We start from the raw sequence: 25,844 nt of genomic DNA on the forward strand, positions 1-25,844 counted from the left end.
TCGGCAGCCAGTGGGTGTCAGTGTTTGTCTGCTGGTGTTTATGGTTACCAGTTTAAAGTTTCTGAATGTGAAACTGAATCCTGAGCAGAACACATAAATAAGATCATCTCTGTCTTTGCAGAATGTCTTGTGTCTTCAGGTTGAGATTATGCCATCCCCCTCTGGAACACAGACATCTGAGCTCAGAAGCTGCATGTCTCCCACAGGAAGCTGTTTTCTCGGTAGATAATAGTTGTGAGTGTTAATGCCTGACTTCAGGACCTCATCTCTCTCAGATCATTTTACAGATTAGGTACGAGGAAGGGTAATCACGACTCATGACCTGTGGCACACTGCAGAAATATTTATGGTCTTTGTTATTGTAGGGATGGATAGGGTTTTTTTTTGCTTTTTTTCTAAGAATCAAAACTAAGTTTTCTGGACTACAAAAACACAGTTATCCCTGGTCATTGCATGAAAGGGTCAGCTCTATAAATGTAATTTAACAAATGTATTTATACACCACTGCCGTCTCCAAATGTATACTAGAAATTAATGAGTAGATTACACAAAGTACATTACTGTAAGGGAAAAGGCGCTGAACGGCTAAACAGATATCTAGTGAACGTTGTCATCAAGGGACACAACATTTGAGCAGTGTGCTAATCCGTAAAATCATCTGAAATTACAGAAGGAAAGTGATTTTGATAATTCTTTGTCAAAGAGTGCTGCTGTCCATCAAATAAAAAGATCAGGAGGGTACTAAGTTGACTGTTAATTTATATTGAACTGGAGAGTGAGTTTTGAACATGTTTGAGAGGAAGGTTGATTACATGAAGTCTGCTGTTGTTCTTTATCGAATCCAGAAAAAAGCCGGAAGTAACACTGAGGCATCTGGACAAAGGTCAGATCATAGGTTTGCAATTAATTGCATGATAACACAAGCAAACACACATGTTTATCAAAGCTGGGTATCTAAATTGCAAATTATCAGAGTTGTGTTGAAAGAAAAATATGTGTGTGTGTAATCTGTGTTGCTCTTTCTGTGACTAGGGTTTACTTTAAGCAATATGGCCAGACGACGAGCAATACAATACGTCTTTTAGCGTGTCACAGTATAGTGAACGCACAAGTGTGAATGATAAAATGAACAATGGCTGAGCTGCTTCAGTCATTGCGCATACAGGCTCATTGTCAGCATGCACAAAAGGTATTAATAACTCTGGCCAAACTAAAAAAAACAACTCCACCCATTCAGGATCTGTATAAAGTGTAAATGCTATCCACAGACAAGAGTTTACAAAGACCCACATTTATTTAGATATATATTTACAACCAGCTATTTACAAGAATTAGGAGTACACATAAAAGAAAAGTTATAATCAGGGGATGTAGAAATCTCAAATATGGCACTGAGTGGTAAGAAAAAGTGTGATCAGTCAACAACAATCATATGAAGCTTTTAGTGGAAAAAAGGATATTTAACCCCATTGCAGCTGTATTACATTGAGAAGATTTCAAAATGCTGAAATGCATTTACTTGTTTATCTTTTGTGTAAGGATGTTCTGTTCAGTTCATCAAGGCTGCAGAAGATTGGACTGCAAAGAAAAGCTCTGTAACATACTGCAGGCTCACAGCGCCTCGACATAAAATGGCTGCTTTTACTTTTCATGCTGTGCAGTTCTATTAAAGGTCGACATAAAGTGACGTCTAGAAAGAAAACGTATCTCAGTTTGCATTTAAAATAATGCTGGTGAGAGCTTGTGTGCTCTACTTTCAAGTAATGTATCTATGTCGGCTATAAATCATTACTACGTTCAGGTCAGTTCCACCAAGCAGCATGCCATTCACGATGAGCATTGGATATAGCTTGTATCCTAATTTTCCAGTGAAAACTTACAGATCAAAAAATCTAAACACAACAAACAAAAGGTATCTCATCAATTAGGTAAATTCCCATTAAAGAAAGACATCAATCATTTTTTTAAAAATAGAATTGAGGAAAATGACTTAATAAACATTGACAGTAAGATAATGTGCAAGGAACGGCACAACACTCATAATGTGCTGAAAAACATTTTCTGTCAATGCTTTTGGGGAGAAAAAAGACATTATGGAGCACCATGAAGTAACAGATGCAGTTTGCAAGTGTTTAAGGAAAAGTGCCCCCTCTTGTGGCTGCTGCTAAAATAACAGCCGATCATGACAAATCACTTCTATGAAGATTAAAGTGCTTAAGGCTGAGTTTTAGTTTCGATGTCACACATTCTGGTTTCTTTCAGTATATTTAGACATTTGGTTTAATGTCACTGCCAAAACGCTCAGTGAAATGCAACTTTGCAAAGCCTACAAAATCAACCACATCCCTTCATGATACTTTGTATTCAGCTCGGCTCCACAAAACTCTGCTTACAAACTGTATCTGTAAAAAATGAGCATAATGTCACAGATGGGGAAAAAAAGACTGTAAAGTGAATTCTCTGTTGCTTTGAAAAGAGCCCATTAAACATTCAACAAAGTGCTAACCAGCCGATTCACTCTTAACTATTGTGACTATTTTACAAATATTTTTAAAATACTTAACATTAATGAAATACATTTAGGAAAGCCGATGTCCTACCAGTAGACAATAGGCATGCAGTGCATTTCCAGAATCACTTTTATCTTTGTACACAACTTTTAAACGCAGTGGTAAAAACTGCAGCTGTGAGACATATAAAAACAAGCCCCTTTTCTGAATGAAGCACTACCTCTGATGAAAACATCAAATATACCAGTTAATCTAGTTCTGACCCTCTGCGCTCTTCATTTGCAGGCTTACGAACTAAATTAATCTGAGCTGGGATTTATCCTTTGAGCCACTTCAGCGTCCTCTGATACATTTACATTGCATTTGTTTGATTTGTACTGTATGAGAGCTACAATACCCTTTAGAGGTTGTACTTCATTCAGAAATAGGGCCACAAATAACTCTAAAAATAACTCTACATTTACTATTTACATGTCAATGAGACTCTTTGCTCTGGACACGTGAGCTGATTAATTTATTTCCCTTCTTTGCTGGCGTCTAAACTGCAGAGTCCTGGAGAAACAAGCAAAACATTTTAGTGAAAAGAGACATTGAAAAATCAATGGATTCAATCAATATACATATAAAATGTATACGCTGCAACATTAATGATGAATGTAAAAGTGCTTACCTGGTACATCCTTCTTGCCTTTGGAGATTCTATGGCGGTCTTAGGTAAACAAACTGCACACAAACAAAGGAAGATTTAAGTACAGATAAAATGTCAAAACATTGAGACATAAAGTGCATAACTACAAACCAAGACACACCAGCAGCTCTATGAAGCTATGCTTGGTGGATAACTAAATCGATACTAATTTATATTCATAATGTTGTGCCATATTTTGTTGTTACAAATACTAAGTGTTGCTGGAGTGTTGCTACTGTCTGCATGCTGACATCTTCACAATGAAAATGTCTAATGTTTACTACGTTCAACCTTTTTAGTTTAGGAATGTTAACGTGCTAATATTGACTATTCAGCAGTAAACACTAAATACAGCTTAGGATAGTGGCAATGCCATTAGTTAGCAGTAATTTGGTGAAAACCCTCACAAATGCCAACCTCATGGTGGTGCTATAGGAAAAGTAAACAGATCCCTAAAGTCTGTAGGATTCATTCTCTACGAACCATGAATGTCCACACCAAATGTTGTGCTAATCCATCGGGTATGTTACAAAACTCTCAGGATTAATGAAAACTTTGACCCGGGGATGGTGATGGATAAAAAGGGATCATTAGAGTTAATCCTGGGGAGGTGGGAGCAAGGGGAGGGGCATGAATCTTGGTATCATATTTCATTCAATAGAGGATATCTCATTAGTCCTGAACTTCTAAATTATTCTTTATCAATCCTCCAAAATGTATTATTAATACATCACTCTTCCCAGCTAAGTGAAATTGTGCTTGAATAAACACAAAGCTGTCACCTACCAACTCTCTCGTACGGCTTCAATGTCGCTCACAAGATTCTGTGCTAAACAAATGCCAAAAATCTAAAACAAAACAAAAAGAAATACATTTTTTTAAAATTAGTAAATATAAATCAACAGAGATGAGATAATAACGTGAAGCATTCACATTGTTCCTCACCTGTAGTAATGCAATTCCAATAAAGATGCCTGCCACCACTGTCAAGTTGTCTTGAAGCCACTTCTCAAACTGAGGAACACATCCTTTGATGTAGATGAAGGTCCGCTGCTCAGAGTCCTGGCAGAACATATCAACCAGTATTAAAGACCAAATCAACCAGTAAGAAAGCCTAGCAGGTAATTGCAGATGAAGGATTTGGCTTTAACTTCGTTCATCCTTTTGAAAGTTTAAAATCTTATGAGTAACAATAGACAATGATGTTGGGATTTACTTAGTTTTGCGTCCCTTGACAACATAGTTATTTTGATTACATGATTGTACGTGTCTGATCTTGTGGTCTCTTCAAAAGCCCCTCTCAATAAAATCCTTGTGCACTAATGTTGGCTAGTTGTTAACACACACACACACTCAGCCCAATGTTTTTCTACTCTAACTCTTGTAAAAAAGAAACACCAAAAACATAGCCCACTCTGCCTTTTTCCCCACATCTCAAGTCAATAAAACAAACACAGCCTTTTCCTTATATTATGCTACTGTGGACTAAGGCCAAAGCTAATGACGGGGGAGGCCATTCAATTCCCAGCGCATTACTGCAGCATGAGTAATACCAGCCGGGCCGAAGTGCTGATGGGGAGCCAGCTGCTGTATTCTGAAGACTGTGCAGTTGAGAAATATCCTGAAAGAGGAATATTGTGCCCAGGGTAGAGTACCTGATGTATGACCTCATGCAGCCAAATAAACCTGGACTGTTTTATAGCACTGGCTAACTTTAAGATGAGGTTCTCAATCTCTGTTGTAAATAGAAGTTTCTGTTAAGTAACTCACCGTTTTTGCTCGAATGTCGTAGCCACACTGAGTGTTGATGACATCCTCCTGTGAAGAGAAGATGGTTCAAGCTTAACATTTTTTCAAAAGGTAAAGAGACATATAGTAGGAAGATGCCAAAACTGTAATGCTGCTTGTTTTTAACCTGGATTTCATTTTTATATTTGTCACGGCTGAGATGAAGCTACTGGTCTAATGTATTACCAGGAAGGTTAGTGTGAACTAAACCTGCACAGATCTAGGCTTAAATTTGACTGAGATTTAACGCACAAATATTGGGACTTTGAACTTGAGTGATGTGAAAGTTGACCTGACAAAACCCTGGAAACTCTGGTGATGCTATTTTTCTTTTTGTCAACAAATCCCATGCAAAGACTAAAAAACAGCAAGTTAACCTTTCCACTATTGAGCTAATGCACTCATTATTCCTGATAAAGTTTGCTACGAACTCTATAACCCAGCCGTCTGGGGAAATTACAAAGTCTTGTTTTGGAAATGAAAGAGCATTTATAAGCCTTCAAAAAATGAAATGTTGCCTTCAGTAAGAAATAATTAACTCAGACTGAAGGAATTTAGTGAATATTGAGGGAAGAGCAACATTGTTGGTTTTAATGTGTTTTTAATGGTCTTTGATGACAGTAATAAAAATACCTGCCTTATTATTTAAACGCTGTGTAATTTTAATGGTCAGCAATCAGAGCGCTTACAGACTGGTAATTGACTTCCATTTTATATATATATATATAAAAAAATGTGATTTCCTCAAAATAATTAAAAGCACCTCTGCTTAGCATTTCAGAATGCTTTCCTTTTCATGTGTGAAAGGTTTTTATATCCATGCTAGTTGTTATGAAGTGCTGCTCTAAAAGAAAATGGCCTTGGTGGAATCGTATGCCTTCGGTCAGCAAAAAAAAAAAAGACTCACTGCTTGACACTGAAGCGCTCTCACTGCTCTCCACAGAGAACAGCGGTTCGTGCATTTTTCTGCCCCCCCCAAAAAAGAAGTGTTGGTCAAGATAACTCCTCCCAGTCACGTTCATACTTTGCTGTGTTGGCAGGGTCTGAGAGAACTAAACACTGAGGCCTTGAGGTCCTGTGGGGAGCAAGCCGTGATCGACGACAGCGTCAGTCAGCCTTGTGGAGGACGCAGATAACCAAGCTATGAGTCACAGGGAGGACCTTCTAAATGTTCCGCTAAACTAAAGGGTTCAACATGTTAGAAAGTGACCTACTTAATTTGTCCTCCAACTTTCAGACACAAAAAGACCAAATTCCACCCCGAAGGCTTGTTGTGTTTTACCATAAATGGGAAAGAATAGGCTGTGGATGAGAAAGATTGAAGTGTGGTGAGTTTATGTGGGGACATACCGCTGGATCTTTGGTGCAGCAGGAAAAGGGCACTCCGCATTTCTCACGACTCGGGTTTGTATCGGTGCAGTTGAAATAGATGTTCAAGTTCCAGTCGTCAGCTCCGAACGCTCCACAACACTCCCACTACAAAGATCAACACAAAGAAAACTCTCATATATGTCAACAATGTTCCAAAGAAATGGTAAAAACAACACGGTCAGTGTAATAAGTATGGTGGATAAAGAAACATAGTGCTCACATATTCCTGGGTGAAGTCTATCAGGTTCTGCAGATCAATGTCGTCTCTATAGGCCCGAATGTTGTTGTTAATGAAAAAATTGAGCTGGTCCTTGATCCAATCTTTGAAGACAAAAGCCAGGACTCCCGCAGTCAGCTCCAGGAAAAAGATGATACCCAGGAACACAGAGAACTGAAATATATTGGACCAATATTATTATGAGACCAAGAACATCGGGGCGTAAAAAAAAAGGTTTTCTCATTTTTTTCACAAGTTGTTTGACAAGCGAACGTACAAATTTGAGCAAGAAAGAGTTTTCTCGCAGCGCTCCGATGCAGCCAGCGAATCCGAGGATGAACATCACGCCACCCACCACCAAGAAGAGCCAGACTGGGTCAAAGCCGCCCAGGTCTGTGATGGACGAGATGTTGGAGAGAACACCCTGGAAAAACAGAGTGAGGGGTCAGAGCAGGGGTCACTAATAGGACCCAGACGACGTTGTATCTGGACCCGCACTTAAAGCTGATATAGATAATTAAGAATTATACCATTTTGACAGAGCGTATTTAAAAAAAAAAGAAGAAAAGTGGACAGCGAGACCAGAGCCTTTAACCAAGAAGGGACAGACTCTTAAATGTTCAGTCTTCCCAAAGGCAGCTCAAAGCCAGTATGTGTTCAGAGACCGTGGCAATTATTAAAAGCGGTAATGTGACGCATAACTGAGAGACAAAGCACTTGTTTTTATTCCGCAAATGTACTGACGCACACACATCCAAAATTAAGGCACAGAGAAAAAAAACCTAAGAGCCTGATATGATCAGAATTCCAATGGAGAAGAGAGCTAAAAGAAGAGGTTTTAACAATCACAAATGTTCTCTTTTTAGAAGATGAGAAGAATATAATATCTTGGCTTTTTTGGTGACATGCTTCACACCTGAATGAACTGAATTTGAAGCTGTCGGACAATTCAGTTCAGTTTTCTAAAATGAAGTACTTTATTTTAGGTTAAAAATTAAAAAAAAGCTCTTATGTATTTTATTTTTGAATCTCGTCCTTATTTTACTTGAAATGAGAGAAGATAATGTATTTATGATTAAAAGGATGTAGTATATATAACATATTCACTTCAATTTGAATTGAGATATTGTTGAATTGAACTTTAACTTTTAAATGAAATACAGTAGTTGACTACAGATGTTAATACAACTGCTAGGCTACTTCGATATAGATGGCATCATAGTTATCATATCAATCATAGTGAGACATCATTGTGACGTTCCAGACATTTGCATGAGGAAATTCTCGTTAACTGGACCATGTTGAATTATAATTGAACTTCCCTGGGCTAGAGGCATAAAGCCATTATAAGATAAATCATTACGTCCACTGTCTTTATGAGTGTATTGTGTCTACAAGCCCAAAACGTCAATTATGTGACACGCTGAAACAGCTCGTCCATCGACAACTTGTTTGATAATCACTTAAGGAATAGTCTGATATTTTGGGGAATAAGCTTATTCACATTCTTGTCGAGAGTCAGATGAGAAATGTAATAGCAGTCTCACACTAGATATGAAGCTGGAGGAGCAGCATTTAGCACAAAGACTGAAATCACGGGGAACCAGTACATCTGTCCAAAGATAACAAAATCCCCCTGCCAGCACCTCTGAAGCTCACGGATCAACATGTTATATCCCGTTTGTTTGATCCATATAAATAACACATTGTAAAAACGACTAGTTGTGGTTTTATGAGCAAAAATATTTCGTGGCTAAAATAGTGACTTTATTTCCACATAAAACAGCAAACTGTTGTTTTTACACAACAATTAGGTATATTGTGTTAGTTAGAGAGCTTTACAGGTGCATTGTGGGTGAATTGTTTTCCCTTTGAACAGTGCCAGACTTCATACTACTACAACAGACCGTTTCCCTGTTTCCAGAATTTGTGCTAAACTAAGCTAAACAACTGCTGCTTCCAGCTTTATACTTAACACAGACTTTTGAGAAGTATCAATCTTCTCATCCAACTTCTTGAGAGACACAATATTGGCCTCTTCTCATGTTATGTTAAACCACTAATTCAATTGTTGAAGTCATTTATTCAAAGTCAAACATTCTCTGGTTGCAGTCATGCATGAAAGATGAAGCAATAATTCAAGAAATGATCTTGACCTTTAAAAAGTTCTTCAGTGAAAGTCAAGATTGAAACTCACTCGACTGTCTGTCTCCCTTTGACGGAGCTGGACAGTGAATGGATCTGTGAAGGGCATCAGATCTTTTCTTCTGTGTATTGTTCAGAGGGACGTCCCACCGGAAAGCATGACATTCCTCTCTGACTCAGTAAAGCCACTTCCCTTATATCGTGCAGTCAGATGAGCGTAAACGACCGAAGATTAGTTTAAACTATCTGCGTTGTTTATGGATAGTTTACAGGTGTTGACTAGTAAAAAAAACATTCACACAATAAATACATTGATTGATAGCTTATTGTTATACAGAGAGATCACCAGTAAAAATCACCTTTTCGCTCCATGCCCACAACCCAATGCCGAGGAACGCCACTCCAAGGAACTAAGGCGAGGAAGAAAGAGACAAGAGAGCGGGGTTATTTTTTGCTTTGACTGCAACACATAGTCATCACACAGAAGGGAAACCACAGAGAGGTTTTCCTGGCAGTGATCCATCAATTTAATATTTCTAGTGTCAATCTGCTCTGCGGTATTGGGAGACTACCACATGAGAAAGCACCTTCTAACAGCCTGAAAGCGGCTTGATTTAAGTTTCCACAACACTCCAAAACAACTGAGCAACCTGATGGCAACCATCGGATTGGGTTAAAAGCTTTAGAATTTGCAAGTAAGTGGACCTGGTGTGAGATATTTAGACTTGAAAATGTGGATATCTAAAATAATAATACAGAAGGTGAATGTCATAAACCTCTAAACAACTGCTAGTGCCAATAAATGAATAATGATGCTCTTTAAAGAACTTTTTAAACAATTAGATCCACTTAAAGACTGGATCCTCGTTACAGGTTTTTCTCCTCGAGAAGAGACAAAGCACTTTGTAAATGAGCTTGTCAGGGCATTTTTCTTTTGTGAAACCGTTGCAGAGGAAGAAGACAGGAACAAGATTTTTGACTTCCTCTGATGACATGAACGGTGTAGTGATCACAGAGGTCACTGGTTACAGGCTAACAGACGGCCTTCCTCTTCATCACTAGGAAGTTTCAGATATATATTGTGGGGCAATATAATATCATTTTGTCAACGTTGGGGTTTTTTTGGCCACGGAGGACATTTTGACAATTTTGCAAGTCTGCTGTTTGACAATAGTTTTTGATGCACATGACTTTTGCAATAAAATGTGAAGTGGCAGGTATTTCATCTACTAGATTAGTCTAAAATGTATAATTCCATCCGGTTAGTTCATCTATACATATGTATTGTATCACAAACAATACATACAAATATCATGAGTGCAGCCTGCAACATTCCATTTGTCAATCAGTAAATTAACTTGCAATAATTATAATAATTAATTCAACAATGCATTCAAATTATAAATCCAAAATGCAAATAATTTGCAGTTGTAAAGTTTATTGAGGTCTATAAAACTGGTGAAAATAGCCATCAAACTACAAATAAATATATTTACTATAATCTAAGCAGTGAATTCTCATAAAATGTTGGCCATATTTAAACAATTATGTTAGTTTTCTGTCAATAGAGGAAACAACTAATTAGGTTTCAGGTAAGGAATAATGTCATGCTTAGTACTTAAATAATAATAATATTTTTGTCATACTTGTGTTTTATATTGGAGCATTATGTACATACTTGTCATTGTATCTTTATATATAAGGCCCCTTTATATATTATATTTGTTTTATCTTTCTGTTTTTCTTTTGATTATTTACATTACTAAAGCCATGAGTTTTCCCTTTTCACAAGAAAGCATGAAGCACCAACCCAGGTTCTACTAACTGGAGGGCCAAAGTGGGGCATCCAGAAGTCTTTAATGGGGTTACTGGTGGGTTTCAAAGCACAAGAACAGCTTATTCCATCCTGTGAAGGGCCAGTGTTATGGGCGGACTATAGTCTCAACAAAGTATAAACACACGCATCCTTCTAAAACAAGATGATGTGTTGGTTTCCACACATGATTTCACTCAGATCAGGGATGAATATATGTCTCGTGTCACTGACACCACAATAACACTAAAAATGTCCTCAGATGATGTCGCCAAAGCAAGTGATGGTGTCAAAAAAAAGAAGCTCTCACACGGATGCAGTCTGCACAAAACAACAAAGGCTGCGAGGTGACACTCGTGCGAGCGAGTGCACGAGCACAGTGAGCTCATGGTGAAACGAGCCATGACTCCGAGCACAAGAAAGAAAACGGCTCTGGCGGAAGCTGCCGTTAGGTTGCGGACAAAAACATGTAACGTCAGTGTGCATTAAGCCGAGGATAAACCAGGCCTGAAGTCCCAACACAACAAACAGGGGACTTACCCAGAATATGATGTTGAATCCGAAGATGAAATACTTGATGCAGCAGCTCACTTCGTGAGCCTTGAAATGCTTTCCTGACATCATTTGGATGGATTTTGTATTTTAAACGCCGCCCACAGTGGGAAAGGACTCACATCTATCCTCTTATGTTGACAGCCCGGCTGTGGAAACACCTTTCTTTTTCTTTTTTTCTTTTTTTTTAAGGACCGACAAAACGCGTCGACAATTGTTTTAGCGTCTAATGATAAACATCCTCCCGGAGCTTTTTCTGCGGACAAAAAGCGCAGGTGACGCCACAGAGGAGCTTCAGATCTGCCGGTATCGGTAAAGATGTCCGTTTATTCCCCAAATAGGTTTTCTCAAGAGGTATAACGGTCAAATAAATCCACTGAAGTCAACCAGATTAAAGCCGATGGTCTTCTATCTGACCCATAATGTAGACATGGCTGTTATTTGATTGACATCTGTGGGAGCCAATGAGAGCCTTTACTGGTCACAGGAGGCGGGACTTCCTCCAGGAGAGGGCGCCACTGCCCTCGTGTGACCATGAATTACAGTATGGCATAATATTTATCACTTTTAGAGTATCATTTATGCATCTATCCATCCATCGACTAATTCATTTGGCTCATAATATTAATTACGACCGTAAATTTAAACTTTGTGAGACCTATTGAGCTATTGTTACCCGACGTGTTCAACAGCAAAAAAATCAATCAGACGTTATGTAATAAATAAACACAAGCAACACATATATAAGAAGTGAAATTATAATAAAAGCTTTAAAAGTCAGCTTATTAGCATGATTTGTTTATTGAATATGACTCACGTCACAATAGCAGGATTTATTGTCACAGTTATTTTAGTTACATCGCTATGTTTTTAATTGTTTTTAATTTTATTATGTCACTGTCTTTTTTGTCTGTCAATCAATACTAAAAAAGGTGACATTTTGAAAGGAAAAAACATCTGGATGAAATATGATCTTCAATAATAAATTGTGTATAGAAGTAGACAATTGTAAGCATAACAATTCATACTATGTATTAAGTGTATTTTAAGTTGAACAAAAACGATTAAATTGTGAGATATCATGTGTTTAAAGGGATTCATTTCTACTTTTTATATTCTTGCATGCAGTGTAACATCTGAAAATGTTTCTTCATTATTTATGAATAAAACTGCATCTGTCATCTTCTGTAATGTATTTCTAAAAAATGTTTCACCATGCAGAATGAACCCAAGAATAGATTTAAAGCAGAAGTGAATAAAATGTTTTAATTATAAAGAAAAGATGAAAGGTTGTTCTGTGGTTAACAGCTGAATCAGTACTTTATACAAACATTTGTATTCCATCTGTACTATATATATATATATATATATATATATATATATATATATATATATATATATATATTGTTCCATCTGTATATTGTTCCATCTGTATGGAATATGTTCCATCTGTATATTTAATATTCTTTTTACTGCTAATTTTTAATTTAATTTTATTACCGTTCTGTTTATTTATGTTACTTGCTTAAAAAAATCTTATTTTCTTGAGAGCAGTTCTGGTGTAATCCTGTAATTTCCCCACTGAGGGACTATTTTAACCTAAAATGAATACAATAAAGTAGATATGGAAAAAGGTTGCCCCCTGGTGGCAGAAAGTGTCATCTTGGTCATCTTGAGTCCCAGTCCAACAAACAGCTCAGTTCATGCAAGAGACATAAAGCTACAAAATGTACAATAGGATGTGAGCAATATTTTTGATTCATGCATTATATCATCATGATGTTTGTAAAATGTAAAATAAACAGAAACCATTTTTAATAATTGGCTTGGTTTATTGCATAAAATAAAATATACTAATACTCTAGTCTATTACAAATATTTGTTTACAAAAAAGGATAAATTATGAAAATAAATATTTTTGTTTGTCCGCATTGTGAATGCAGGCAGAGAAAGACTGCTTTATATACACGTTAGTTTATAAAAATTACAACTCATTGTTATGAGATCATAATCATACCTCATGCCAAGACAAACATCACGATACAGAGGGCAGCATTTGCCAGGCTGTCATGTTCACACAAACTCCTTAATCTGAGTGTGACTCAAACAGCCCACCATCATGGATCAGATGTATGATTCAACAACATTTGCAGCAAAGTGAAAGTGTGCTTGAGCAATACAACAGCTTTGTTCACATTGTCAATACTGTCACCAAAGTTTCTCCTGAAGATGAGATACAAAAAAATAAAATACAAAAAGGTTGTAATCGTGAAATATCAAAAATTATTCTCCCTTGAAATTTGGCTGCACATCACTTTGAAAAATATATATTTTGGGGAATTTAACAAAATACTTAAACAGCTCATGAAAATATTTTTTTTCTTGTTATTTTTCAAATCATGATCCCTCATTTCACCCTACATATGTGCACAAGAAATACATCTTTTTTTTAGCAGGTTGAGTTCCCAGAAGCCTCTGCAGGACAACAGGAGTAAAATAACATCAGTTAACATAGCTTGAGGCAGTTTCCAAGAACATTTAAACAATGGTTTGTGGCAAAAAGCTTTGGTGAAACCTTTTTTAGGGTTAGTGTTAAACACCCAACATTCTTTCCTTTTATATTCTCCACACAGATTTTTAATCATTTCCTGTCAAAAGAAAACATTAGACCGCATAACTGTGCCACAACTTCTTCTGCTATAACCTAATCCTCATTTCCTTTTGTTATCCAACACATTCATTACACTGCATTCCCCCTTTCAGAGCAAACAGCTTAAGATACATCACACAAAAGACACAGTGTACCATCATTTGCTTTTATAGGCCATTATCCTGTTTGATAAGGCTTTTTGCACCGTTTTGATTTCAGTTTCGAATAGTCTAACAAAGTCTAAAATACCCAACCTGTAATAAATAACCCTGAAGAGAAGTTTAAAAGTTGAGACGTTTGGATGACATTAAATCAGCTGTAAAAACTTCAGCATTAAACACTGGAGGGTGTAAGCAAAGTTTTAAGAACATAATTATCATTGCAGTGTGCATTAAGCCAAAGGCTTTGAGAACCATTCTTCATTTTGTGCAAAATATATAATTATTTCATTGAATAGTTAATCTTATTTCAATAGATTTTGATTTCATATTAATTTTTTAAATGTTATTTTTACTTTGGGTTTTGGCCAATATCAATGGGTACCTATTCATTTAGTAATACACAAATGATACGCTTTTCCTCAGAAAATCACTGCATATCACATTATTAGTCAATACACACAGGAGTATATTAAAACATATTTCTCATATACTATGTTTAAAAAAAAATCACAATGGCATGCTGGCAGCGAAACATTGTACACCCATAACAGAAAGAAGCTTGCGTTTTAGGTATAAATGCCCACAAAGAGGGCAGGTCTAACAGCCTGAATACATTACGCATTTAAAACCCATACAATTTTGTGTGAAACACTTCTGTAACATCTTATGAACCAGCTTGTTGATTCATTAAGCATAGTATGATCTGCTAAGCATTGTAATATGAAGCTTTAATGCATTATGCATCAATCACAGTTAATGAGTCCAGTGCTTTATTGTTTGTTTCTATCTGCTTTCATGATGGCCAGACTGCACCTATGAGATGCTATACTTGTCTTTATAAAGGCAATACAATGCTTTATAATGAGGTTATTTAAGTTACTATAAAATGTACAAAATCTTCTATCTAAAGAAACCAGAAATGCATAATACTAATACTTACATGATATCATACGTAAAGCCTGAGGTTATTATAAAAACACTGTAAAGGTTTCTTGGCTTTGATATTGTGTGGTTTGAAAAGTTCGTCTTTTGGCGTCATGTTAGACTAATTTGCAACACCTTCTGTTTTTTGACAGAGTTGCATAAACATTTCTGTGTAATGAAACCAGACGGGGATGGAAAAAGGAACAGATAAATCCTCACCGTCACCAACTTCACCCAGTCACAGGAGCGCAAGAGGCAGCAAAGCTGCCGTGTCGTTTCAATGTTGGCGAGGAAGTGTTAAAGCGCGACCAGCAGAGCTGCAGACTTGGATCACCTTAAGTAACCTTGACAGCAGACTTCTTGTGGACACAGAGAAAGTAAATGTAGGGCACGCCGATGAAGGCCCATTTCTCGTTGGGCCAGAACATGATGACGGGTCCTCGCTCCGGAGCCTCAGTTGCAACGTCAAAGTAGGCGAAGCAAACGCAACCCAAGTAGGAAGCCAGACAAATGAGGATGTGCCTGTAAAAGCAAAGTTTGAATGAACCAAACTGCCTAAGACAAGACCAAGTACATCAAGGTGTTGTCGCAAACTAATTTAAAGCAATAGTCTCAATGTTAAGTAAGAGTTCTACTTATTTCATTGTTCCAGATTCTTGCTGCACAGACCCTTAGATCTTAACTTAATTATGGACAGAAAAGGACTTGATATAAATGATATATATATATAGATAGAGATAAAGTATATAATATATGATTGATTGTATGACCTAAATAATAAACCAAACTAACTTTGAGCTTACCAAGCACAGTGTAAGTAGGGGAAGTTGACAGATGACCACATCTCACAGAATATCCTGTCACTGATCCAGCAGAGCAGAGCCAGTGCCCACCAGATCCCTGAGACCAGCCCCAACTTAAACACACGTGGGTTTTCACACCTGCAATGACCAAAGAAAGCACTGTGAAAAGTGTGTAACTGTTAAAACACACAACAATATGTACTTAGATTGGTGCATCCAATACTTAGTGCTTACAATCTGTCCCTGCAGGAAAACAAAATACAAAAAAAAACACCAAATAGGAACTTTTTGTTCATCTTTGATCAGTCACTGTAGAAAATGTTTTATTGAATTGAATACATTCAAATAAATGCTTTTCTGACTTGCTTTAGCTTTTGCTGATTCTTTTTTATTTTGGGCTACTTAGTTTTATGTAATTATTTATTTGTTGTCATTATTTGGCAGTTGACATATTGCCGTCACCTTTTAATTTGATACAATGTGCAAACGGCTGGCAGCTATATCTAAAACTGAGACTGGATCAAAACATTGATATTATTATTAGTTAGGACAGAAAACCAAAACTGAGTGCAGAAAGAGGGAAAACACCTTGAGAGACTGAGGGGAACTGCAGACAACAAGCAGAAACATAACCCAGAGTATGTCCAACACCTGTAGTGTCAGTTAATACATATGGGATGAGGGATTTGATTTTCAGTCAATAAAATGTAATTATTCATAAATCTAAAATTTACTCTGGGACCGATTGGATACCATTTTCATCTCCATATTATTTCAACCCTAAGGGCTTCTTCATCCCATAGGACAATAATTCATACAGGATTGATATAGATTTTGTAATGATTTCACTGGCTGTGGTGTCCACTCTATCTATCTGGAGTGCTCTTATAGTTACAGCTGAGTTGTCTATACCAGGATGTTACATTGTAGGTTGGCACATTTGTTTTTAGATCAGGAGATTATCTCCTCTTTCTTTTTGGGCGCTGATGGAACTGTGATCTAACTATTCTGGTCCGTTAGCAAATATCTCCAATGGACAGACCACTGACCTACAGAGACGTCTGCTAATCCAGAGTGCCACTGCCAAAACTATTCTAGTCTTGTCCTTCTCAGACACACTAGTTACACCCTCCTGCTGCTGCTGGCTGAGGCCAAACAAAGACAGAGGCAAGGAAGCTCGACTAAACTGTGTAGTTACTGTGACATAGTTTATCTCCTTCCCTTAAGACAGCGTTTGATGAGGTAATATCACATGCAAGCCTTAAATTTGAGGTACCATTTTTTTCATGGAGAGACACTTGTTGGGGTGACACAAAAACTTTCCAGAAAGCATTAAAGCGCAATGAGATTAAAACAAAACAACAAGCAACTGAAAAATGTAAGAACTTTTCTAAAGTTAACGAGCAGCCATGCTGTCTCTGCATCAAAGGAAAGAGAAATAGTGCTTTTTATCCTCCTATAAAGTTGTTATTGCAACTGCAAGAACAAACAGTTGCTTCCAAGCTACAGTAGTACAAGAATCATAAAGTACAAGAATGTAAGGTAGTACAAGAATTGGTGAAGCGTCTCGTCAATTTATGACAAACTTTAGAACAATATTTCCATTTAAGTAGTAGCATGAGCTACTGTCACACTAGTCTTAAGCAGCAAAACTTTGGGAATATGATGAATTGAGGAAGGGTGCGTTGGTGTCACGTCTATTCATCAGCAACAGGATGTACAAAAATAGATGGCCACTGATACAACTTCCCAAAGGGAAATAGGCCATTAAATTGTCATCAATATTTTATTTTACTTTCAAGGAATTCGATCTCCCATATTCACATGGGAGCTGTGCATCAGAGACTGTACTAAGTCTGGTCTCTGCTCAGTAACTGACAAACTATGCGACTTAAATAAAATTGTATTGACATACTAGGAATTATTTTTTGTTTTACTTTTTATTGAGAAACTATTATTTCTTTTACAACTGCCATATGTAGGCAAACACCCCTTCCTGCTTACAAACATTGACAAGCCCATCACCACACAGCTGGATACTGTGCCTATCAGCTCAAACAGACACTTGTAAGATAAGAAACTTGACACGAAACCAGGACTTCTGCTTGGAGACATGAGGGTGAAGGAGAGTTTAAATGTTGGAGGCAAAGATAAGTAAAGGAAAGACCAGTATGTCTATCTGGGGTGGAGCCCTGTTGAGATGTTTCTCTCATTTAAGGAAAAAAAAAGGAAAAGGCTCAATAAAATGAGTGAAACATGCTGAGTGCAGCATTTTAATCTGCTAATATGTATGTGTATATGAAGGTATAGTTATTTTCTATGAACAGTCTGTTCGTATTTTTATTTGTTTAAACTTTGGGGTTATGCCTATTTAAACACATGTATTTCTAAACACATGATTCAGAAAATATATCTGTGGTGTCAATCAAAAATAATAAATATATTGTAATATATACACTATGGATCCACATAAAATCTTGGTGATGTGAAAATTAACTTCACAAGGCAAAACTATTATTTAAGAATAATTCAGCTAGTATTGCACAACTATGACTGGTTACTACTATTGCTCAAACTCAACTATAATATTTATAAAGGATATCCACTGTACAAGTTGTTCTTGTACCACTGGAAGTGACTTGAATAGAGGCCAACAGTCATACAGTAAAACAAGCAAACAACTACAAAACTATCTGTTGTTTCTAAGGGCAAAAGTCCATCAGCGAGGGCTACAGGAATTCTCTTGCACTCAGCAGAACAAAGACAAGCGGCCTGAATAGATGACTGGCACTTGCAGTAATGTCAAGAACAACTAACAGGTTGAACAATGGATGACTTAAAGTGACGTTGAGGAGTAAGGGACGTAGGAAACGGAAACAACAGGGCAACTCCACATTGCTGTGATGGAGAAAAGCAATACACACACACATAAAAGGGAATGAGTGGCTTGTTTAGTGTTTTCAAGGACATTCTTTCACGTCATAATATCCTAACAACATGCCATTACACAGTGTCAGTACAAAAGGCCAAAGGGACATGTTAGCAGACTGCAGAAATTACATATTGAGACTGCTTCCCTTTTGTGCCCCTAACTACTTTACACTACAGCAGCTGATTTCCCTGACTAAACCATTTTAAACCACTGACATGGTCCCCAATATCTGCTGCTGTGTTACTCCGAGTTCAAACCCAGCCTAGTTCGAGCAAGTAGAGATTTGTGCCTCACTAAATTACAACAAGTCGCAGTTTTATGTAGAATGTAGTGAAGAAATATCTACAACTAATATCAATATGTAACCTGGTTTAACTGAATTATGTTGCGTGGGTGAGTGAGAAAGTTAGGCTGTGCCATCTTTGATTGAACATGGTTTGTATTGACTTTAATGTAAGATGACTTAGTTGGAGAAAATCCTGTTTGTTTTTGTTACTTTGCACCTGTCTGATATATTAGTTGCCCTTTATTTAAAAGCTTCATAGTCTCAGACCTTAAGTATTTTTGTATTACTATGGACTCACAACGTTGGAGAACAGGTGAAAAGGGTCATCCACACTGTCAACTTCCAAAACTTCATACGATACAAAGTGAATGGAGTAAATACATTGTTATCCCTATGTGTGGGCATGACTCAATATATCATCATTGTAATATGATTACAAATTGCAATCTCATGATCTCTGATAATATTGTCTATCTCCTCCTCCTATAACTTTGCTCCTTCCCCACTGACAGAATGTGTTTCACTACGTTCAGAAAACATCAGGCAAACAAGAGCATCTGCTGCACCAAAGGCACGTATCTAGTACGGCCATAGATTGTATACAAGAACAGCACAGGTCCACTGAATTTGGCCAGTCAGCTTTCTCCATTAGAGCTGCACCCTTTTGGAACACAATACCCGGCACTATCAGACAAGGCTCCACTCAACTCTAAATATAAATCATGGCTGAAACATAACCAATCACATGTTCATAACCCTCAAAGAATTAACCATAGATAATCCTGTCTGATTTATTGTCTGATGTTCATCTGGATTGGGGCTGCACGTTCACCTGCCCTCACTCAAAGAAAATACAATATGTACTTACCTCTTAAGCTCAGTAATGAGGAGGACAGTGCAGGGAATGCCCAGAGTCATTAGGGACAATGAGTTGACGACAGGTTTCACGAAGGCTAGCCCAGTGGTGATCCCTGACAAGATGCCGATGACCACTTTGAACCTTGACCTAAATTTATTAAAAAGCAAAACAATTAAGAACAACAACAATAGCAACAGCTTTGCACTTTATAAACAGCATTGGGAAATTCAGAGAGAAAGGTCTTCCCAGAAAGCACCATGGCACACTAACACTCTGGGAACAAGAATCACTCAGCTGGAAGGACATTTTTAAGTGACAGCCTGAAGTGAATGAGCAGCCATGATGGCTCTGTGACAATGGAAAGAGAAGTAAAAGACATGTGATGCAGCTTTTACTGGTGTCAGCTATCTCGGACCGGCCTATTATTAAACTGGCGGTCATAGCAGTGGGAAGACATCACGTGACAGTGAACAGTGAGCTGCACTAACTATAGGTTTACCTAAAATATGAGATCAAAATGACCATTATCTTGTTGTGAGACTGATTTCATGTGAACATAAATTCTAATTGGAAACATCTGATCTCTTTTTGTGGTAAAGATATGTATGCAGCACAATGAATACCCCATCAGACACCGTCATATGTGTGTACACAAAGTCACTCTAGCCAACGTACCGATCCCTTCTGAACATCCTGGGTAGGTATCTCTTGGGAAACCACATGGCGATGGCACACATAAGCACCCATAAGATGGCCAGCTCATCCAACATCTGGCCGAGAAAGCTGAGCGTGGCGTGAAAATATGTTGATCCAATACCTGAAAGAAGAGGGACACACAAATGTTTGTCAGAAGAGAGACATCATTGGAAGATGAATGAGATTGTGTCTCTTTAAAAGAACGTGATGAAATCAGTGTTGGATCTCATTATGTCAAAAAGAAAGGAAAGTCATCGAGATGTACAAGTTTGTTTCAGGAAGTGAAAAATATAATTTTGTATTTTGTGTAGCTGATATGTTCCCATCAATCAAAAAGGTCACAAATAAACACAAAATAAAATCACAAATAAAGTTGTAAATGTCGCCTCTAAATGAGGCCACTTTAAGTGACAGAGAATAATTGTGACATTAAATGTTTTAGGCAGACAAGTGACACTTCAGGGACGTTGGAATGAACACGAGAATAAACAAGTTAATTAGAAAAGGCAACTTGGAAACCAGGGTTAATATACCTGGGAGTTTTAAAACTCGAGAAGGATTGATCAGTCAGTGCTCTTTGTTATCACGGACCAACAGACATTCTATTATCAGTATAATCTGTTTTCATAACCGGACATTTTTACAGTTCAACATACTTCTTATCCAAAAGAGACCACTGCTCTCAGTCAGAAGTTACTAATCATGACAAGCTGTCGGTGTACTCGCACAGAGAGCTGAAACATCCATGAGATTATTGGTTATTTGCTTGCAAATTATTTCAATAATCAAATGTTGAAGTAATTTTTCTTCCAAAAGCTCCTCAAATGAGAATACGAGCTGGTTTCTTCTGTCTTCTATAATAATAAACAGATTATAGATTTTTTATTTTTTTTTGTTGACCCCTTTGCATGTACAAAACAAGACATTTAAAGACATCACATTGAACTGGATCGGGAAATTGTGACGGCCATGTTCCCTTTTTTCTGCCATTTATAGACCAAACGTTCAATCAAGAAATCAAATAAGCACAAAATTATCAAACGCTGTAGATGTCTTAGTAGCAGGCAATGCAGTCATCCGAAACTACATGTATGACTCCTACCAAACACAGCTGAGGCCAAAAACAGAGAAAAGAAGCTGAATGATGTGTTCAAACTAGAACTAATAGGGTTGTTTTTTTGGGTCAAAGGTCGTCTCAACTACAGAGACAGTTGTCGAGAGACCAAACCGTGTAACCTCCTTGTCTGCTGTGTAAGTTTGAACAGCCTCCAGGTTCCCAACAGTGGATACAGTCAAAGCTACTCTGCCTCAGCTTTACAGTCAGCATTGTGGTATGGAACAAGAAATGTATGTAGCAAAAAAGCAAACTGAATTTATTTTGATCACTGGTTTGGAAGGTAGGTGTTGAACAGGGTTTGATAGGAGACACAGGACTACTCCGATACAAAGAGTAAACATTACTACAAAAGTTACACAAACGGAAAATATGTGGCCAATAGTTCATGTCCATATTTGCAAATCCTTATCAACTGCTCCTCAGTTATCAGCCAGTCAAGTCATCCCTCAGGAACACTGGGAAGTCTGTCAGATTGTCTTTGCTGACAGTGGAACCAGAGTGTTTTCATAACAGCTGTAAGGGAAGTAGGCACTGTAATCTCTTTCGGACTGTGCAGTTATGTACATACAGTGGCACCATTTACAACTGAAATACTATGTCAAATGAAAAATCGAGGCAGTAGGCTTATTCATCCCACCAATGAATGAGCCTAGTCATATTAAAGTGTTTATCTTAGAAGGTCAAAGGATTCAAAACAGTCTAAAGCAATAATGTGGACAGTGATAGAGGCCACGGCTGAGAAACCTACACGGGAAGAGTGTTGTTGTTGCCGTTTAACAATGTGGAACCCTTACATACAACTCATGTTGTACAATGTATAACTTGTGTACTTTTTAATGTAAACCCTCACAATGTGTGTGTATTATGTGGCTTAAACAACAGATTGGTTAATTATCCATTGATCTGCAGATAATTCCCTCAATAAATTGAACATTATTTTTGATTTATAGTACTGGGAAAATATCTTTAAAATGCCTTTTACAATATTTAGAACCCAACCAAACATATTTTAAGGCCTTAATTTGTCTGACAAACAAACCTCCAAATATTCTGTTTATCAAGTGTATTATTCAGATGATTTTCATGATTGGCTTATCCGTTGAATTTTTCATGAAATGTCAGAAAAATAATGAAATTGACCACTGTCGATTATAACATCTTTACATGTCTTGTTTAGTCAAACTCTACAACTCAAAGATATTCAGTTTACAGAAAACTAGAAAATCACAGAAAACTAGAAAATGTGCAAATATTCACAACAGAGGATCTGGAACCACTGACTTTTTTGCTTAAAAAAACAACGTATTTATGAATTGTCAAAATGTATAATCTTCTGTCAAATTAATTAAACGACTAATTGTTTCAGAAGCATTGCATATTCTCTTGTATGACAATTACAGACCACACCCAAAATAAACAAATATTGATCAATCTAGTTGGCTTTTGAGATATTGTTGTTAGACCATGTTGTGAGGAACTCTGATCTTTCAACCGTAGTTCCTACATGAAACTGCTCACAGTCAGGATTACGTTGAGTTACTGTGTCATGAGAGACATAGGTTTTGAGTGCCATCTAATTCTATCATACTAGATAGATGGCAGACATGTATATGCTTGATACCTCCAAAACAAGGCAACTCAACCCAGAACAATCTAAATAAATAGATAGCACAACAAGTACAAGGAAACAAATGTATTTGTAATTTTTGGTTTTACTGTATTACCTACAGAAGATATAAATCAAAAATGTGATGAATTACTTGCCTGACCCTACAAAATGTATAAAGGAACAGTTTTATGGTTTGTTAGCTGAGGGAAGTTACAGTGTAATTAAAGACGATGGAGGTCTCAAAGCCGAACAGAAGTGAAAGGTCATCATCACAGAGAGTGTAGACAATAATGTCAGCCAGCCAACTTACCAACCACAACCAGCAGAATCCATATGAGGTAAATCCCACTGTTGAAATGTGTTGCATATTGGCGGAACAAGCACATTAATATGGGCGGCAAAACAAAAAACAAAATGTTGCTGATCTGAAATGATAAACAAAAAGGAAAGCTATGAGCAAACATAAATCACTGTTGAACTGATCGTGTAGCTCAATGACAACATGCTTGTCAAAAGTCGATCAGTGCGCGAGCCTCGCCGACCTTTAACTAACTTGACAGCCAGTGAAAATGAGAAGATTTTTTTTTTTTTTAACCTGATGCTAACGGTAAACAACATGATGCTGAAGCTGAAAAGCATCCTAAACTTACAGCTACACTTATAACTAACCTGGGAATAGTGTTAAAATGAAGCAGTGCAATACAAAGAAAAATAAAAAAGGCAGACAAGACGTGGTCTAGCGTTAGTTAGCTGCGCCTGTAACTTACATAAAACTATATTATGCACGCACACACACAAAAGCACACATCATTAGCTAACGTTCAAACCGACCGTGTTGTAAAATTCAGCGATGCTGGGGTAAATTAGGTAATTGCCTTCACACCAGTCCACATCGGAGCTGCCAGCCTGCAACTGGTCCCAAAAAATCAGATTGACGTTACTCATGTCTGGACTAGTTCTGTCGGATGGACAGTAAAGAGTAGACAACAATCAGCCGACAGTAAAGGACACCACAAAAAAAAACCACACTTGAGAGGAAATTGTCTCAAGAGCTGAGAGCTCGTTGTTCACCGATAGATTTTAACGTTTTGAGAACTGACTCGACAACGTGGTAAACTACAGAAATCGTCGCTGAGCTGCATTTTTAAGCCGTTGTCCTTCCACAAAGCCCGCTGCTTGTCGTGACACTCAGCACTGTGCATTGACAGCTGCTCTGTCCCTCGCCAAAGAGTGTTCAAGCGCAGCAAGACCATTCACCCCTATTTGCTTCCTTCTTCGGTGACACGTGATCTCAGTGGCATTAAGTCCGGAAGTAGTCAGATGTGCTTTACTTCGGCATGTTACATTTTTGTGTCTTTTATTTGTGGGCATCCTGACTTACTGGCATGGCTGTCTGTGTGCATGTGGTGTGAATCAGAGCCATCATATGCTATGATCAATACTACTGTTGCAGTGCAAAACTTGTCTGTATTGTTAGGTGCCAAAAATCCAGGAACTTTTACATCAAGGTGCAAAATGAACCATACTGCATTACTCAACATGTAAAAGGCATGTATCACTAAATAAACGAGTTGACTGTTCTTTGGCTTTAACTGGAACTGCTGCATATGTGACAGAAACATTGACATCACTTAATGTATAATTGAATATATATATATCCTTGTGAGAAAAATACTTTTGATGTACATTACCTTATTAATTAGGAGATTTACAAGGGGATAAGAACATCTCAGTATGATCACGACAGACAAATTTCATCCTAAATACATTATTCGTAAATTAGGAATTTGGAAACCGAACCACATTTTCTAACTTTTCATAAATAATTTATTGCAAATAAAAAATATCCCTAAACTTGCACACTTGCAATGCCATCTTTGTCTTTGTGTTGTCACTAAGATTTTTGTTTTTTCATACAGTGAAATTTGAAACTATGTTCAGCGACTGCTTTCGAGCCTTTTAAAGTAATATATGATTCAAAGGATCACAGATCTCAAAGAGTATTGCACTGAACTAAAAATACTTAAGCTGATGCTTAATTTTTAAAATGATTTATCTATCATACGAAGGATTTTTATCTGACTGGAGCATGAGATGGTAAGGATCTTTGAATCACATTTCCTTATCGACTCTCTGGCTCCCTCTGGCCATGGCATGCAAAGTGACTCTATAATGCTCTCATAGAGTAAATTATATACTTACACGGGCATAACCATTAATTGATACAAGAGATTATTTAATTGTTTATCTTACTTTGAGTTGTTGAGTTGTATTGACCCTTTCCATCTCTTGTCTCCTATATTTAAAGTATAATTTGCAAACGAAAACATACACAAATAAAACAATTAAATACAAATACATAAATATAGGGCCCACGAATTTGGAGCTAAGCTACCAAATATGTGTACACCAATCGTGGTATCAGAATCAGAACCATTCATTGCCACGTTTTACCATACAAGGAATTTCATGGTGGGTGGTGTGTAACATTAAACAGTAAATACAGAAAGAAATAGGAGCATGTTAAATTAAATTTGCTATAGAATATCCAATTAAAATAAAATACACAGACAAACTTTGAAATGTAACTATGTAGTTGCTTTTACATGACATACATTTTTCAAAATTAATGAATTAAAAGATACTTACTCATATGTTCTATTCAGATAATCAGTGTAATGCAGTCGTGATAGTCGGCATTAGTCTTGTGTTGTTGTTGTGAA

General features: G+C 37.2%; 2 protein-coding genes across 3 annotated transcripts; both read right to left on the reverse strand.

The window, feature by feature from the left end:
• Positions 1-1,239: 1,239 nt before the first annotated feature.
• On the reverse strand, positions 1,240-11,517 carry LOC137793193 (tetraspanin-5). Its single transcript, XM_068589202.1, has 10 exons — positions 11,073-11,517; positions 9,079-9,129; positions 6,852-6,998; positions 6,578-6,748; positions 6,337-6,462; positions 4,969-5,016; positions 4,144-4,260; positions 3,985-4,046; positions 3,181-3,233; positions 1,240-3,062 (listed from the first exon to the last, which is right to left on the reverse strand). The coding sequence occupies exons 1-9, from the start codon at positions 11,154-11,156 to the stop codon at positions 3,221-3,223; spliced, it is 819 nt and encodes a 272-aa protein (XP_068445303.1). The 5' UTR covers positions 11,157-11,517; the 3' UTR covers positions 1,240-3,062; positions 3,181-3,220.
• A 1,378-nt stretch (positions 11,518-12,895) lies between these two features.
• On the reverse strand, positions 12,896-25,837 carry acer2 (alkaline ceramidase 2). Of its 2 annotated transcripts, XM_068588871.1 has the most exons (7): positions 25,771-25,837; positions 25,375-25,417; positions 23,432-23,546; positions 20,375-20,516; positions 19,709-19,846; positions 15,623-15,760; positions 12,896-15,341 (listed from the first exon to the last, which is right to left on the reverse strand). In XM_068588871.1, exons 2-7 carry the CDS (start codon positions 25,405-25,407, stop codon positions 15,155-15,157), a joined length of 753 nt encoding a protein of 250 aa, XP_068444972.1. In that variant the 5' UTR covers positions 25,408-25,417; positions 25,771-25,837; the 3' UTR covers positions 12,896-15,154. The 2 variants fall into 2 exon arrangements, with proteins under 2 accessions (XP_068444972.1, XP_068444971.1); XM_068588870.1 differs by lacking the exons at positions 25,375-25,417; positions 25,771-25,837 and adding an exon at positions 23,953-24,321.
• Positions 25,838-25,844: the final 7 nt, after the last annotated feature.

The sequence above is a fragment of the Clinocottus analis genome, unplaced genomic scaffold (assembly GCF_023055335.1).
Source record: "Clinocottus analis isolate CAN_PGR_092001 unplaced genomic scaffold, fCliAna1.0.p SCAF_22, whole genome shotgun sequence".
NCBI lineage: Eukaryota > Metazoa > Chordata > Actinopteri > Perciformes > Cottidae > Clinocottus > Clinocottus analis.